This window comes from Engystomops pustulosus, chromosome 11 (assembly GCF_040894005.1).
Source record: "Engystomops pustulosus chromosome 11, aEngPut4.maternal, whole genome shotgun sequence".
NCBI lineage: Eukaryota > Metazoa > Chordata > Amphibia > Anura > Leptodactylidae > Engystomops > Engystomops pustulosus.
Genome location: NC_092421.1, coordinates 78,937,283 through 78,952,149, shown reverse-complemented (window position 1 = coordinate 78,952,149; position 14,867 = coordinate 78,937,283). Strand labels below are relative to the sequence as shown.

The window sequence follows — 14,867 nt, the reverse complement described above, 5'->3', positions numbered from 1 at the left end:
GTTACATTTGGGGACGGGTCGTAGTGACAAGGCGCGCTTTATGACGTATAGCCCTTTTTAAAAATGGCCGCTAGGGCTTTCCGTACCCGTGACTTCCATAACAAAACTAATTTACTTTGAATTTTTCAATATAGTCAACACAATATAGAAACTTGAGTCATCTCCTCGTCATTGTCTTGGTGTAGATTGGAAATGAATAAATGCGTTGCTGAAAGGTACCAGTTAGATTTAGCTTCCATTACTCAACATGGCGGCTCTCCTGTTTCCCTGATGTTAGGATCTGACCAATCAGAGTCGTCGATGATTTTTGTTGTCATGACAACAGCCATCGGCCCGACAGACAGATACCCGGGTTGGGGGGGGATGAGACTAGAGACAGGGCTGGGAGCGGAGCCAGTGACAGGAGAGGCCTGGAGGCCCGGAACAGTAAGTCCAGACACTTACCTCACTGTCTGCAGCTGATATGTCTGACTATTGCTGGAATACAGGGCTCGTGCTGTGCAGCAGTAATGGGGTCTCTGGGGCAGCTTCAACTTTGTCATGGGGCTCAGTGCATGGTGATAGTCACAATGGGATCAGTGCATATCTACTACAATGTGAGGAGGGCAATGTGTGACTGCCTGCGCATGTATTGTGGGGTACTGCGGCTGCCTGCGCATGTATTGTGGGGTACTGCGGCTGCCTGCGCATGTATTGTGGGGTACTGCGGCTGCCTGCGCATGTATTGGGGGGGGGACTGCGGCTGCCTGCGCATGTATTGGGGGGGGGGACTGCGGCTGCCTGCGCATGTATTGGGGGGGGGGACTGCGGCTGCCTGCGCATGTATTGGGGGGGGGGGGGGGACTGCGGCTGCCTGCGCGTGTATTGGGGGGGGGACTGCGGCTGCCTGCGCGTGTATTGGGGGGGGGGAACTGCGGCTGCCTGCGCGTGTATTGGGGGGGGGGACTGCGGATGCTTGCGCGTGTATTGGGGGGGGGCCTGTGGCTGCCTGCGCGTGTATTGGGGGGGGGGGGGCCTGTGGCTGCCTGCGCGTGTATTGGGGGGGGGGGGGACTGCGGATGCCTGCGCGTGTATTGGGGGGGGGGGGGAACTGCCTGCGCGTGTATTGGGGGGGGAACTGCCTGCGCGTGTATTGGGGGGGGGGGGGGGACTGCGGCTGCCTGTATTGGAGCTCCTATGATAAGATTGCTATGTTATGGGGATCCAGCAGGTGAAAAATAAGGGGATTGGATAAATGTGGAAGGTTCTTTGCCATGAATATGGATTCACCAGGAGAGGGGCATAGTAGGGCTCCCCCTGTTGGTAAAGCTTGTGATTACTGGCGGAGGACACTTGTTTCTCATTCTTGGTTACTTTGTATCACACACTATAAATCTAACAATACATTGTATAACCAGAGTGATGAGGGTCCTCAGCTTATTACACTGTAGAGACTGATTACGGGGTATGACCCGTCGCCTCCCCAGGGTCTCTTCCTTTGGAATAATTTACTGCTCTTAGTTTCCCTGTGACCTTTGCCCCCTTCTGTGGTATTGGAATAATTTAGGGCTTTTTGGTATTGGTTTTCATGCACTGCCTATAGAGCAGCCGAGGCTATTGTGTTCCTTAGAGAACATATTTACTGTGAAGGTGAAGGACGCGGCTCTGTCATCTGAGCATTACAGCAGGCTCAGAACACTACAACTCCCATCATCCCCCAGCAAACCCAGAAACCCCTTTAAGAACATTTGTGCTCCTTCTCTATCAGTCGGATCGGGGTTTAATTATATTTGTGGTAAATTCCCTTTAAATGAGTTGTTCAAACTCTAACTTGATAGACGAGGTATCACATTAGCTCTTGGAAGGAACAGCCGAGGGTTCTGTGCGATCTACTGATCGGTAAATAAAGGGAATGTATTCTGAAAGACCGTTAAAGGGGTTTTCCGGTATCATGTATTGATCCACCGTCTTAGGATAGGTTATCCGTTATGAATCAGTAGGGGTCCAAACCAGGAACCCCCCCAATCTTTAATAGCAGTGTTCGCATAAGCATTGTAGTCTCTTCTATGCAAGCACAGCGCTGCACATTGTATAGTGGCTGTACTTGGTATTTCACATCAGCTACAATTATATGAATGGGACTGATCTAGAAACAAGTCAATTGGCCACATGTATCAGATTTGGACGTGGCACCTGGAATTGCTGTGGCAATTTTTCAGCAATCTTTGTATTTTTCCATGTTGCCGAATGAATGTTTCCACGTGGTGACTTTGTGTCTTTGTCCTGGGGATGGGGGTAAGTCTGTAATATAGAGGTGGGGTTGTCGCTCTTTAGTTATTAAGACAAGTGGCGTCCTGGGAATACGAGGCTGACATCATACATGAGGAGTGGGATCCATTACACAATTAACTCATCCCATCCTTCTGTCTGGACTCAATCACATTAATCTCCCTCTGTGCAGACGCCGGATCTTCCTTCATTACTGATTTTATGGCTACTGCAGAGGAAATCGCCCCAGATATATTGATGTATCTACCACCATCTTCATTCTTATTTCATTTTTAAATTACATTTTCTGTAGTTTTATTATCTGTTACTGCTATCACATAAATGCATGGAAATACAGGAAAAATCTGATCCCTGAAGTCCGACTGCTGGGACGACTAGTAAGAACGATGGAAAATGAAGAGCTTGCACACTTAAAGGGGTTGAAAAGTCACAACAAGTTGTCCTCTATCATGGATCTTGAGAACAGAGGGGGTCCCCAAATTAACAGAGCAGCTACATGTACTTATACCTGCTGCTTTCTTTGTCTCTATGGAGCTGATGGTGATGGCGCATTAGTTGACTACATCCCTTCCCGTCATAGAATGTGAATGGAGTTTTACTGCCCAAGTCTGACTGCCTCTCCATTCAGTAAGTTATCCCTTATCCTGTGGGTAGGGGATAACTTGTGTCTGAACAGCCCCTCTAAGGGACCTTTCAGAGTCCTGTTTTCCCAATCTTTGGGGGTTTCATTGGTTGGACTGTGTGCTATCAGATATTGATGCCATAATAGAAATATCAAAAGAAGATCCCAGTAATGACAAATTTCTGAAACCCAATAATCGGAGATGGTCCTGAAACCTGTGGACAGGTGCGGCGCTTCTGCATCCCCTTTAAGACCATGTATGGGGAAAATTACTATCTTGTATTTAGAGAATACACAACTATAGAAGACAGTAACTGCGCCAAATAGTGGCGCCCCGTGTCCTGCCGATCTCTTCTGCAGTTTCTACTTATTCATGCACTGGGCATTTTTATCTATTTAATGCATTTTTCATGCCCCAGTCAAAACACATTACAGATTCAGACGTACACAAGGCTCCTGGTACGAGCGCTGCATCCCAAATTACAGAATTGAGGCTCGGAGCTCCCTGAAATGTTATGCTCTGCAACCTCCTGCAGGCAGTGAAATCATCCAGAGCTTATCGTAGTATATTATTCATCCGCATCATGTACACTCCATAATATTGGGGTCATTGGAGGTGGTCTGGAGGTCAGGTGCACATTGGGGGGTTGGAAAATATGGCACAGGTTCTCCTGTAATAAATTTGGCAAAAACTATTTGTTAAAATCAAACTTTAGCATACAGCAAATAAATTCCATCCACTATGCTGTGACCGTAAAGCACTTCGGGTTAGCCAGCGACGATCCCGCTGCAGCTAACCCGAAGTGCTTTACGGTCACAGCATAGTGGATGAGATTTATTCAAATGAGTTCATTTCGGCCCTATATACAATGCAGTTACTGTATACCAGGGGCAGGAGAGCTGCTGGGGTATACATTGGGTGAGTTTGCAGCTGCTTATCCCCCTATGTCAATGTCCTTAATTAAGCAAAGCGTTCTCCAGATGTGGCATTTTATGTAAATTTCCTCCAGGGCTAATCAACAAAAGTGTTGCAAGTAATTTGATAAATGTATAAAGTGGAAAATGAGATGGATTACTATTACTAATATATTCTACAGGAAGATGGGAAACTAAATGTACTCAACAACCAATCAGTGTCCGACTTTATATTGAAAAGCGTCCTGGAAAGAAATGCTAAGTAGATTGTGATTGGCTGTTGTGATGTATAGAGACCTGCTGTATATAGATGCAGCACAGTGTGTGTTGTGGAAGGGGAATTAGCTCAAATGGTAGAGCGCTCGCTTAGCATGCGAGAGGTAGCGGGATCGATGCCCGCATTCTCCAGATAATTTATTTTTTTTTTAAGTTTTTCCAATTTTATTAGTATAAGTGTTTAACATCTCTAATAAAGTATTTTTGAATAGTTAGAAAAATATTCATTTGCTGAATCAATTACACGATAAGATTATTTATAGCAGATCACTTAATACAACTGATATGAAAAGATCAGAAAAACTTCACTAGCAAAGAAAGCCTGAGAAGTAGAGAGGAGTAATCGCTTCTGAGCATGTGGCAGAGGGGGGGGGGGCATGTGGCAGAGGGAGCGGCCATGTGGCAGAGGGAACCCTTAGGGTGGTGGTTGTGTACTGCACACGGACTAGATGGGATATGATCCCTGCCGTGAATGTGAAGCGTTGGTGGTATAGTGGTGAGCATAGCTGCCTTCCAAGCAGTTGACCCGGGTTCGATTCCCGGCCAACGCAGCAATTTTTCTTTTTTTTTTTTAGCCTTCATATATACTTTACTTTTATATAATTGTATATTTTTATATCATTTATAAAGTTTGAATTTCAACACATACTATTCTATGTAGTATAGAGGACGTAGGCGCTGTTGTTGTTCTTAGGTCTTTTATTAAATTGAAAAGCTTTTATAAAAAGTTATATAAAAAGTTTGTGAAATGCAGATGATTCCCTGATTATAGGGGATGTTACTTATTGTGACCATTGTATAAGTGAAGGTAATGGATGACTGGGGGCTGCAGCTGCTCTATGATGACGCTCCCTGTGTGTACATGGTCTCCGCTTACATAGCTGGCAGCACAGGCAGATGTCAGGCTCCTTCGATAGCTCAGCTGGTAGAGCGGAGGACTGTAGTGGATATGCGATGCTGTAATCCTTAGGTCGCTGGTTCGATTCCGGCTCGAAGGAAGTTTTTTTTTCACTTCCAATTGATTTGATAATGACTCTGTATATTTTTACTTATTTCTAAATTCACAAAATTGGTGGTAATTATATTTTTATATTTTTTTCAGATTTTTTTATGCAGTTTTGGCTTACATTTTCCTATATGTTACTCTAGGTGGCGCTACTTCACTGCACAAAAATTGAATATTCCCTAGAACAGTGATTATCAACTTAACTAATGCTGCGACCCTTGCGGAGTCCCCAGTAGCCAGGGGCCACAGGGATGCACACCCCTCCCCCAGTAGCCAGGGGTCACAGGGATGCACCCCCAGTAGGCAGGGGCCACGTGGATGCACACCCCTCCCCCAGTAGGCAGGTGTCACAGGGATGCACCCCCCCAGTAGCCAGGGGTCACAGGTATGCACCCCCCAGTCGCCAGGGGTCACAGGGATGCACCCCCCCCTCCCCCCCAGTAGCCAGGGGTCACAGGGATTCCCCCAAAGTAGGCAGGGGTCACAGGGATGCCCCCCCCCCCAGTAGCCAGGGGTCACAGGAATGCACCCCCCAGTAGCCAGAGGTCACAGGGATGCACTCAGCCCCCCCCCCCTTCCCCCCAGTAGCCAGGGGTCACACGGATTTCGCCCTCGTAGGCAGGGGTCACAGGGATTCCCCCTCGAGTAGCCAGGCATCACAGGGATGCACTCCCCCCCTGTAGGCAGAGGTCACAGGGATTCCCCAAAAAAAGCCAGGCGCCACAGGGTTCTCCCCCCTCCCCCCCCCCCCCCCACTAGGCAGGGGTCAGGGTCACAGGGATTTCCCCCCAGTAGCCATTCGTCACAGGGATTGCCCCCCCTTCCAGTAACCAGCCATCGCGGTGATCCCCCCTGGTACCAAGCCGTCACAGGGATGGCCCCAGCTGGTGCAGACCCAGGTACCAGAGCCATGGCTGTTTAACCGGTCAGTATGTGATCTTGGTCCCTACGGGTGCTGTGTTGTGGCGACTGTGGACGCCATGTGATGCCGCACCCAGTAGTGTAGGGACCCACTAGAACAAGGTTTCCATTAGTGCAATGTGATCAGGGAAAAGAAATGCTGTGAAGGGCTAAGGCTCAGCACTTCTGTCAATAATTGAGGGGATACTTGTGTTTTTTCTTAGGCAAGAGGTTCTGCAGCATCTGGGGTATGATATCTTTTTAGGGGGTATATGTGTAAATTGGTATGGGTATCACCTGTCTCACTTTGGATAGTCTAAATGAATGGGACATCGCTGCATTGCCTGCCCCAGCAACAAGCAATCTGTTACCCGCAGCTATGGCCTTATTAATGAGGGTCTTAAGAATTGACATGTAGACTAATGTGTCTCTTTTTACGTCAGCTTTCATCATCCTCTGTGACTGCCGGACGTGATGACACTGATAAAAGGCTCCTTCACATATTCCACCGCGGAGGAGTATCATGGAGAATGGAGAGAAGGTAAGAACCTGATCCTGATCACTGGGGGTCCTATCACTGGACCACCTCTTCAATCTCACTCCTTCTAGCTGCAATCTCATGGATACGTGGCAAATGCTTCAGTTCGGCATAGCCCTTTAAGGAGCACACCGCCCCCCGGCTGATTGGATAGGAGGGATCGCATCGTTCGCGGGCTACAGTACGGGCTTTGTGCAAGGTAGTTTAAAATGGTTAAAACCTCTTTGCAATGGGCATCACTTTACTGATTGTGGAGCAGTTGGAATTTTTTCCGTAGCCGTCCCCGCCCCCGAGCATTCGGCATTGTTATCTCATAGGTTAATGAAGCTCTGTAGTGTCAGGTGGGCGGTGATGAACTGGGGTTAAAATCTAGTACCGCCCACCTGACAGCAGAGATCTAAGGGTGATGCCACACGTGGCGTTTTGGTCCGTTTTTAAGCATGTGTTTGTTTTAAAACGCATCCGTTTTTGACTGTTTTTCCGGATTACCTTAATAGATAAACAGGTTGTAAGCTGCCAAACGCGTGGGAAATGGTCAAAACGGACCAAAAATGCTTAAAAACGGACCAAAAACGCCACATGTGGTATTACCCATATGCCACTAATTCCTAGTGGGGTCTAGAGAAAAAATGACAACTGCACTGAGTTAAGTGGGGCGGCGATTATTGCAGCAGGTAAAAAAAAAAAAAGACTTAAAAAAAAAAATTTAGACTTTATAGAATAATTGAAATTTTTTTTTTGTAACAAAAATTTTTTTAACTCTCCAGGTCGGAGGCACGGGCTGGGCCAGTTATTGTTTGCCGATGGATCCATCTATATTGGACAGTTTGAGAATGGACTTTTCAGCGGTTTTGGGGTCCTGACCTTTCCAGACGGCTCAAGGTAAGACGAGCGCGCAGTATATACTACTGTTCACACCACCTCTGTTCATTACATACCGAAACAATGCAACCAATCAGCTTAAGTTTTTTTCAAAATAAGGTTTTTTTTTTTTTTTTTAATTTATTTTTTTTTTTTTTTATTTAACTCCTTTAAGGTACGTAGAGAAATTTGTCAAGTAAAAATTCATGTGACCCTCTTTTTTTTAAATTTTTTTTTTTTTTAAATTTTCATGATTTTTTTTTTTCATTTAAAAATTATAACGGTATTTTTTTTTATTTATCAATTTTGGGTTTAATTTATGAAATTATTATTTTTTTGTAATTCTGCGTTCAAATTAGCGCTAGAATTGAGAATGCGTTTGATATCGAACATTTCGCTTTCCCATAAAAAGTGTTTTTTCTATTTAAATCCTATGAGGTACGAAGGGGAGTTTGTCCAAGGAAAATTCCAAGGAGCCGGCGTATTCACCAGATACGACATGATGAAGTATGAGGGTGAATTTAAAGGAGGCCGGGTTGAGGGCTACGGTAAGTCGGTAGCTGTCCTGCGTCACTGGAATGTCCACACGTGGTATTTTAATTGCGTCTACAGCGCGTTAACATTATGTTTACACAAACACAATGTTAAAGGACATCTACCACCAGAATGAAGGACTGTATGCAAATTAACCTGAGGGGCTACAGGCTCCATAGGTGTTAATGGAACCCCTGAGGCTCATTTGCATACAGTCCTTCATCCTGGTGGCAGATGCCCTTTAACTTAACGTTAACACGACATGTGAGGCGGCCTCAGCTTTTGAATTGTGTTTCAATAAAAATGCTATGTGAACACGGCCTAACACTAAATACTAAATACTCATTACAGGGTTTAATTCCTACGCAGATTTAACCATTAATTTTGGGTTGGTCTTATTTATCAACGCCGCCCCTTTTTAGACCAGGATATGCCTAAATTTAGAGGAGGCTCAGGCCCTTCCACTTTCTAGGAGCTGCAGTACCGGATACAACCAATACAAGGCTGTGGCGCTGTTTGTTTAGTTTTTTTATTTTGGAAAACAAATGCATTCATCCCCTTTAAATTATTTTGACTTTGAAACATCCTGTTTCCTCCTTTACTCTAAAGTTTGCCCCATTATCCGCTTACCTCCCGACCAGGCCTTCTGACCTTTCCCGACGGTTCCCATGGAATGCCGAGGAGCGAGGGTCTCTTCGAGAACAATAAACTGGTCAAGAGAGAGAAGTGTCAGGCGGTGATCCAGAGGGCCGTAAGTGCCTCCAAAGCCTCCTGCTGCCTGGCCGCCAACCCAGTCTGAGAGTCCGAGGACGTCACCGCTCACGCTACAAGTGCACTCACCTTTAATTTTTTGAGTTTTTTTTTTTCTTTTTCCCTTTTTGGCTCGTTTACACTGCTTGCTGGTAAAAGCAGACTGACTGCTGTATTCAAGGCTTTGAATGGCATATAGCTCTATACGAATATATAGATATACTGTATATATATGGTTATTTATTACGGGGACAGAGTCTTCTTCAATGTAATAAGCTGCTGCTTCCCCTTTAAGTGCAATGGAACTGATACAGTGCCTCCTCCCGTGAGTCCACCTCCGCTTCAGCAGCTTCGCAACGAATACAATTCCTGCAGTATATTCTGACACAGATCCCTTTGATCCTCTGCACAGGGTTATTTTTTTTTTTTTTTGTCTTTGCACAGTTTTGAGGTTATTTGCATGGGCATTATACATGGAAGACTGAAATAGAAGATATATGTCTTCACGGAACAGGACGTCATCACAGCCATGGAGGTATATTGATCAAAATATATGGACTGACATTACTCCCAGTGGTATAATGTAACTTACTGCATAGGCGTGTCCCATCCTGTTCCTCAGGGGCGGGGATGATTCTGGAAAGGACCGCCCACATCTTAGACGTCACCTGAGGATCTGGCTCAAGGTTTATAATGATAAATGAGGTAGGAGAACGTGTGTTATTAGGCAGTGCCTCCCCTTTATTCATTCTAGACATTCCCAATGACTAAAGGGATATTCTGGAACTTTTCAAAGTGAGATTGCAAGGGATTTGACCCCACCAGGAATCGGTAGTCAATCAAAATCGTTCCCTTTATGTTCAAATCCATCCTGCATATGTTACAGTCACATAAATTTGCATAATTACCAGCAATAATTTGGTACTGAAGATATTTTAGGTATAAGGCAGGTGTTCGCATGGGGTTTTGTTCAGGTGATGTACATACAGGGGGTCATTCCTTTAGTTTGCAAACAAGAAGGGTAACTTAGACGACGATGATCGAATTGCAGAATCATTTGAAACGAAATCTTTTTTTTTTTTTTTAAAGGGGTTTTACTGAAATGTCACACTACATACAAGTTACACATCTGTCTGTTCTAGCTCATGAGGCCAATGGTTTGCTTGGCCAAGTGTGCATGTGTTCTGGGTTGAAAAAAGGGAATTGCCTACCATTGCATATAAGAAGGTTGGGTACAACGCACGCTCTTATATGTCTAGGGATTAGTCACACGACTATATATACAAATATCTCCAGCAATATATATGGGCACCAGGTAAAGTGCCCTAGGACTCATGTGCCCCTCTTGCTACTGCTCAGTGGCTGTGGGGTGGTCATATTTAGGCTATTATTTTCAGTCCCCCCTGGTTGATGTTTTGGATCGTTATTGGGTGGGCATCATAACATCAAAGCTGCTTACCATGAAGGGTCCTGTCCCGGTGACCGGCTCTATGTAAACTATGTTAACAATGTTCAGAATTTTAGTCTACATTGTGTCGAGGAGTCACATTCTAAGTTCCTTATGGTATTGGACAAGTGGTTGCAAAGTGGAAGCTGAGACGACCCGTAGGCTGCACGATGCTGAATGAGTTAGGTATCGACTCTATTGACCAAGACGCCCAATTGTCAGATCCTCCAGGAGGAAAGACTCGGAATCCTTCCATGTAATCGTCTTGTTATATGTCACTGTCTACTGGACAGGTTGAATGTATTCCACTGCGTTGTTCATTGCTATGAATGTTATATGTGATACTTGTCCTCATCGTTGACTGTCCGTAGCTGATGACCCCCCCCCCTGGAGTCCCTCATCGGCCAGTGATGATGACGGCTGGGGTTGCTTCTCCATATTTGGGGTTTTACATGGAGCAAAAAAATGGAACCAACATTAACAAGAGATGTGATTTTGGCAATAAGTAGTGTAGACTACATTGGCCAGTACTGAAGACCACCAGTTGTATTCCAAGGCTTTAATACGTTTCCCTGAACTAACTCAATACTAACTAATACAAGTAACAGCAAATTCATGTAAAAAGTTGCCCCTAAGACAGATATTTGCCACCAGCCTTATTCTGCTGTGCCAAAATGTCACACCTTTTACACCTAAAGTGACTTTTCAGACAAGTCTAAGGGTTTCTTTAGCTCCAATCCCAACATGTCCTTCTACGCATGTTAATAAATTCATAGAAATCATCAATATACCAACCAACGGCCACCACGTACGGTAGGTCCACCCCACCAAATGTCCTATAGCAATAGATGGAGGTGGCCAGGAGATATAATATATGCAGTATGTCCACTTTGTGTAGTTACTAGATTCCAAATTATTGGCATCTTTGATCCCTAAAGCTGAAGAGCGTTGGAGAGTCACAGTCATGGGGAACCCTTCATAGAGGGTTGTCTTAGTAGCAAGTTGACAGATCATAGATCTTTCTACAGTAACTTTGTCATCACGTCGAGCTGTCCACAGATTATTCACCCCAAAATTAGAGATTGTTTGATAATGTGAATCGTAACTATGCTCCATGGACAAGGGTGCACCATCCACGAAGCGAGTTGAGTCTCTTGCCTCAGGCAGCCCCAACTGAAGCGAGAGGGGGGGCAGCATCAGGGTTGCCAAAACCTGCTAGTAAGCAGGAATTGACACACAACAGATTATGGACACTGCATGGAGGACCCATATACTAAATAAAATAACCTGATACATTGTTACTGGAGGAGATGGAGGGGCCGCCTCTATTGCCGCAGCAGAGAGTTTCGCTTCACCTCTGTCCAAGTGATAACCATCCAAATTACGTATATCATATAATGTGAATACAAATATACCCAACTTCTTTATGGTGGAAAAACCCACCCCCATCTTGATTTATAATATCGTGAACATTTTCTGATTATGTCCACAGATCCCAGATAGAAGGTCAATAATATGTGGGATTTCTGTAGTTTCTGGTTCTCATGTCTCTCCACTACTTCTGGTTTTTGGTCCTACTTTCATCGGCCAGAGGCTCCCGGGGGTCTCCAGGACCATCTCCAACCAATGAATTGCCCCCTCAGACATAGGATGTCCCGTTATTTGTTGTCCCAACGTCCAAGGAGGGTACTCATTTGCCTAAGCAAATCTCGGGCAACAACTGGTAGTATCTGAGTGTCACAGGATCCAGAAGGGTCAGTACGCTTTCCTTTATGTTGCCATTCCTGCCCCAGACTTCCCGGGAATTCTACTACAGGACCGTATTGTAGGAGACTATGATTCTGGGTCCCGGTCCCGGACATATGGTCTAATGGAACCATCACTAGTCTACATATTATGGTCATATATAGAGTTGGGTAAGTTCCTCATTGGATAAGCTGTCCTCCATTAGTCTATCGTCGGCAGATCACATCAATCAACGGACTTCATGCCAGATCCATCCCATCTTTTCCAGTATGGATCATTTCCAGTATTTTAGAGTTGGATATAAATCCCTATACATCAGTGTAAGTTGGATATTTAAGTCATAAAGTATAAAGGTGGAGAAACCCTTTGGTCGTTACGCTCTCGATTGTCGGGTCATACAAAGTTACGGACTGAATGGACGTACAGGGTTAAGGGTTAGAGTCCATCATGGACCCTACATGGAGCTCCAGCAGGCGTATCTCAGGAGCCGGGGTGCAGTCACTTGAAGCCATTTGATGTAAATGTTTTTGTCTTTTGCACTTCTCGCTTATTTATCCGTGTACTTTAAAATTCACTTATCGAATGTCTACTATACACTACACGATGTGTCTGTTTGGAGAATTGTGCCTTGGTTGTCTTCTGTCTGAATTCTGCTATACTTGAAAAGCATTAAAGTCACATATTGAGTCTTCAGCTTGTCTGGTATCATTGGTTATGGATCCACAATCCACTGAAGACACCGGTCTATGTTCTGCTACAAGAGGTAAAGAGCAGCCACCTTCTAACTATTTATATGTAACTCATCATCACAGGTAAGTACTAATGGTATATTCACATGCTGGATTATAGGGGGCATCACAAATAGCCTAGAACTAAGGCTGGCAATATGGAAGCATGCAGGACAATGGATGAAGGATTAATGTAATCCCCTTACAGGGATTGGATTGGAAACATTTGGTGGCTTTTTCTTGTGCCCATATATACAGGATAGGAGTAGTAGTACTGTGATGTGCCCATATATACAGGATAGGAGTAGTAGTACTGTGCTGTCCCTATAAATACAGGATAGGAGTAGTAGTACTGTGCTCTGCCCATATATACAGGATAGAAGTAGTAGTACTGTGCTGTGTACATATATACAGGATAGGAGTAGTAGTACTGTGCTGTGTACATATATACAGGATAGGAGTAGTAGTACTGTGATGTGCCCATATATACAGGATAGGAGTAGTAGTACTGTACTGTGCCCATATATACAGGATAGGAGTAGTAGTACTGTGCTCTGCCCATATATACAGGATAGAAGTAGTAGTACTGTGCTGTGTACATATATACAGGATAGGAGTAGTAGTACTGTGCTGTGTACATATATACAGGATAGGAGTAGTAGTACTGTGCTGTGTACATATATACAGGATAGAAGTAGTAGTACTGTGCTGTGTACATATATACAGGATAGGAGTAGTAGTACTGTGATGTGCCCATATATACAGGATAGGAGTAGTAGTACTGTGATGTGCCCATATATACAGGATAGGAGTAGTAGTACTGTGATGTGCCCATATATACAGGATAGGGGTAGTAGTACTGTGCTGTCCCTATATATACAGGATAGGAGTAGTAGTACTGTGCTGTGTACATATATACAGGATAGGAGTAGTAGTACTGTGCTGTGCCCATATATACAGGATAGGAGTAGTAGTACTGTGCTGTGCCCATATATACAGGATAGGAGTAGTAGTACTGTGATGTGCTCATATATACAGGATAGGAGTAGTACTGTGCTGTGTCCATATATACAGGATAGGAGTAGTAGTACTGTGCTGTGTCCATATATACAGGATAGGAGTAGTAGTACTGTGCTGTGTACATATATACAGGATAGGAGTAGTAGTACTGTGCTGTGTACATATATACAGGATAGAAGTAGTAGTACTGTGCTGTGTACATATATACAGGATAGGAGTAGTAGTACTGTGATGTGCCCATATATACAGGATAGGAGTAGTAGTACTGTGATGTGCCCATATATACAGGATAGGAGTAGTAGTACTGTGCTGTCCCTATAAATACAGGATAGGAGTAGTAGTACTGTGCTCTGCCCATATATACAGGATAGAAGTAGTAGTACTGTGCTGTGTACATATATACAGGATAGGAGTAGTAGTACTGTGCTGTGTACATATATACAGGATAGGAGTAGTAGTACTGTGCTGTGTACATATATACAGGATAGAAGTAGTAGTACTGTGCTGTGTACATATATACAGGATAGAAGTAGTAGTACTGTGCTGTGTACATATATACAGGATAGAAGTAGTAGTACTGTGCTGTGTACATATATACAGGATAGGAGTAGTAGTACTGTGCTGTGCCCATATATACAGGATAGGAGTAGTAGTACTGTGCTGTCCCTATATATACAGGATAGGAGTAGTAGTACTGTGCTGTGCCCATATATACAGGATAGGAGTAGTAGTACTGTGCTGTGCCCATATATACAGGATAGGAGTAGTAGTACTGTGCTGTGCCCATATATACAGGATAGTAGTTTTAGTCCTGTGCTGTGCTTAAATATAAAAGAAAGGAGTAGTAGTACTGGACTGTGCTTATACATACAGGATAGGAGTAGTAGTACTGTGCCCATATACACAGGATAGGAGTAGTAGTACTGTGCTATGTCCATATATACAGGATAGGAGTAGTAGTACTGTGCTGTGCCCATATACACAGGATAGGAGTAGTAGTACTGTATTGTGTCCATATATACAGGATAGGAGTAGTAGTACTGTCCTGTGCCCATATATACAGGATAGGAGTAGTAGTACTGTGCTGTGCCCGTATATACAGGATAGGAGTAGTAGTACTGTGCTGTCCCTATATATACAGGATAGGAGTAGTAGTACTGTGCTATGTCCATATATACAGGATAGGAGTAGTAGTACTGTGCCCATATATACAGGATAGGAGTAGCAGTACTGTGCTGTGTCCATAGATACAGGAT

The 14,867-nt window shown here is 44.3% G+C and overlaps 1 protein-coding gene and 1 non-coding gene across 4 annotated transcripts; both read left to right on the top strand.

Moving 5' to 3' along the window:
• The first annotated feature begins 322 nt into the window (after positions 1–322).
• On the top strand, positions 323–12,556 carry MORN4 (MORN repeat containing 4). 3 transcript variants are annotated; one of them, XR_011850637.1, is made up of 6 exons: positions 323–426; positions 6,431–6,528; positions 7,293–7,407; positions 7,825–7,934; positions 8,562–9,205; positions 9,293–12,556. XR_011850637.1 is itself a non-coding variant. In XM_072129911.1 (6 exons), the coding sequence occupies exons 2-6, from the start codon at positions 6,462–6,464 to the stop codon at positions 9,118–9,120; spliced, it is 408 nt and encodes a 135-aa protein (XP_071986012.1). In that variant the 5' UTR covers positions 323–426; positions 6,431–6,461; the 3' UTR covers positions 9,121–12,556. The 3 variants fall into 3 exon arrangements, 2 of the variants coding, with proteins under 2 accessions (XP_071986012.1, XP_071986011.1); XM_072129911.1 differs by having other exon boundaries at positions 8,562–8,671; positions 9,115–12,556; XM_072129910.1 differs by having other exon boundaries at positions 8,562–12,556.
• On the top strand, positions 4,989–5,079 carry TRNAY-GUA (transfer RNA tyrosine (anticodon GUA)). Its single transcript is given in 2 exon segments — positions 4,989–5,025; positions 5,044–5,079. It is a non-coding gene; the product is annotated as a tRNA-Tyr (tRNA).
• Positions 12,557–14,867: the final 2,311 nt, after the last annotated feature.

What these genes read in the sequence shown, in the direction of transcription:
- MORN4 (XM_072129910.1), top strand. Translation starts at nt 6,462, where the DNA reads ATGACACTGATAAAAGGCTCCTTCACATATTCCACCGCGGAGGAGTAT. An exon ending in TCATGGAGAATGGAGAGAAG is followed by an intron (nt 6,529 to 7,292) that starts GTAAGAACCTGA and finishes TTAACTCTCCAG; the next exon opens with GTCGGAGGCACGGGCTGGGC. An exon ending in AGGCCGGGTTGAGGGCTACG is followed by an intron (nt 7,935 to 8,561) that starts GTAAGTCGGTAG and finishes CCTCCCGACCAG; the next exon opens with GCCTTCTGACCTTTCCCGAC.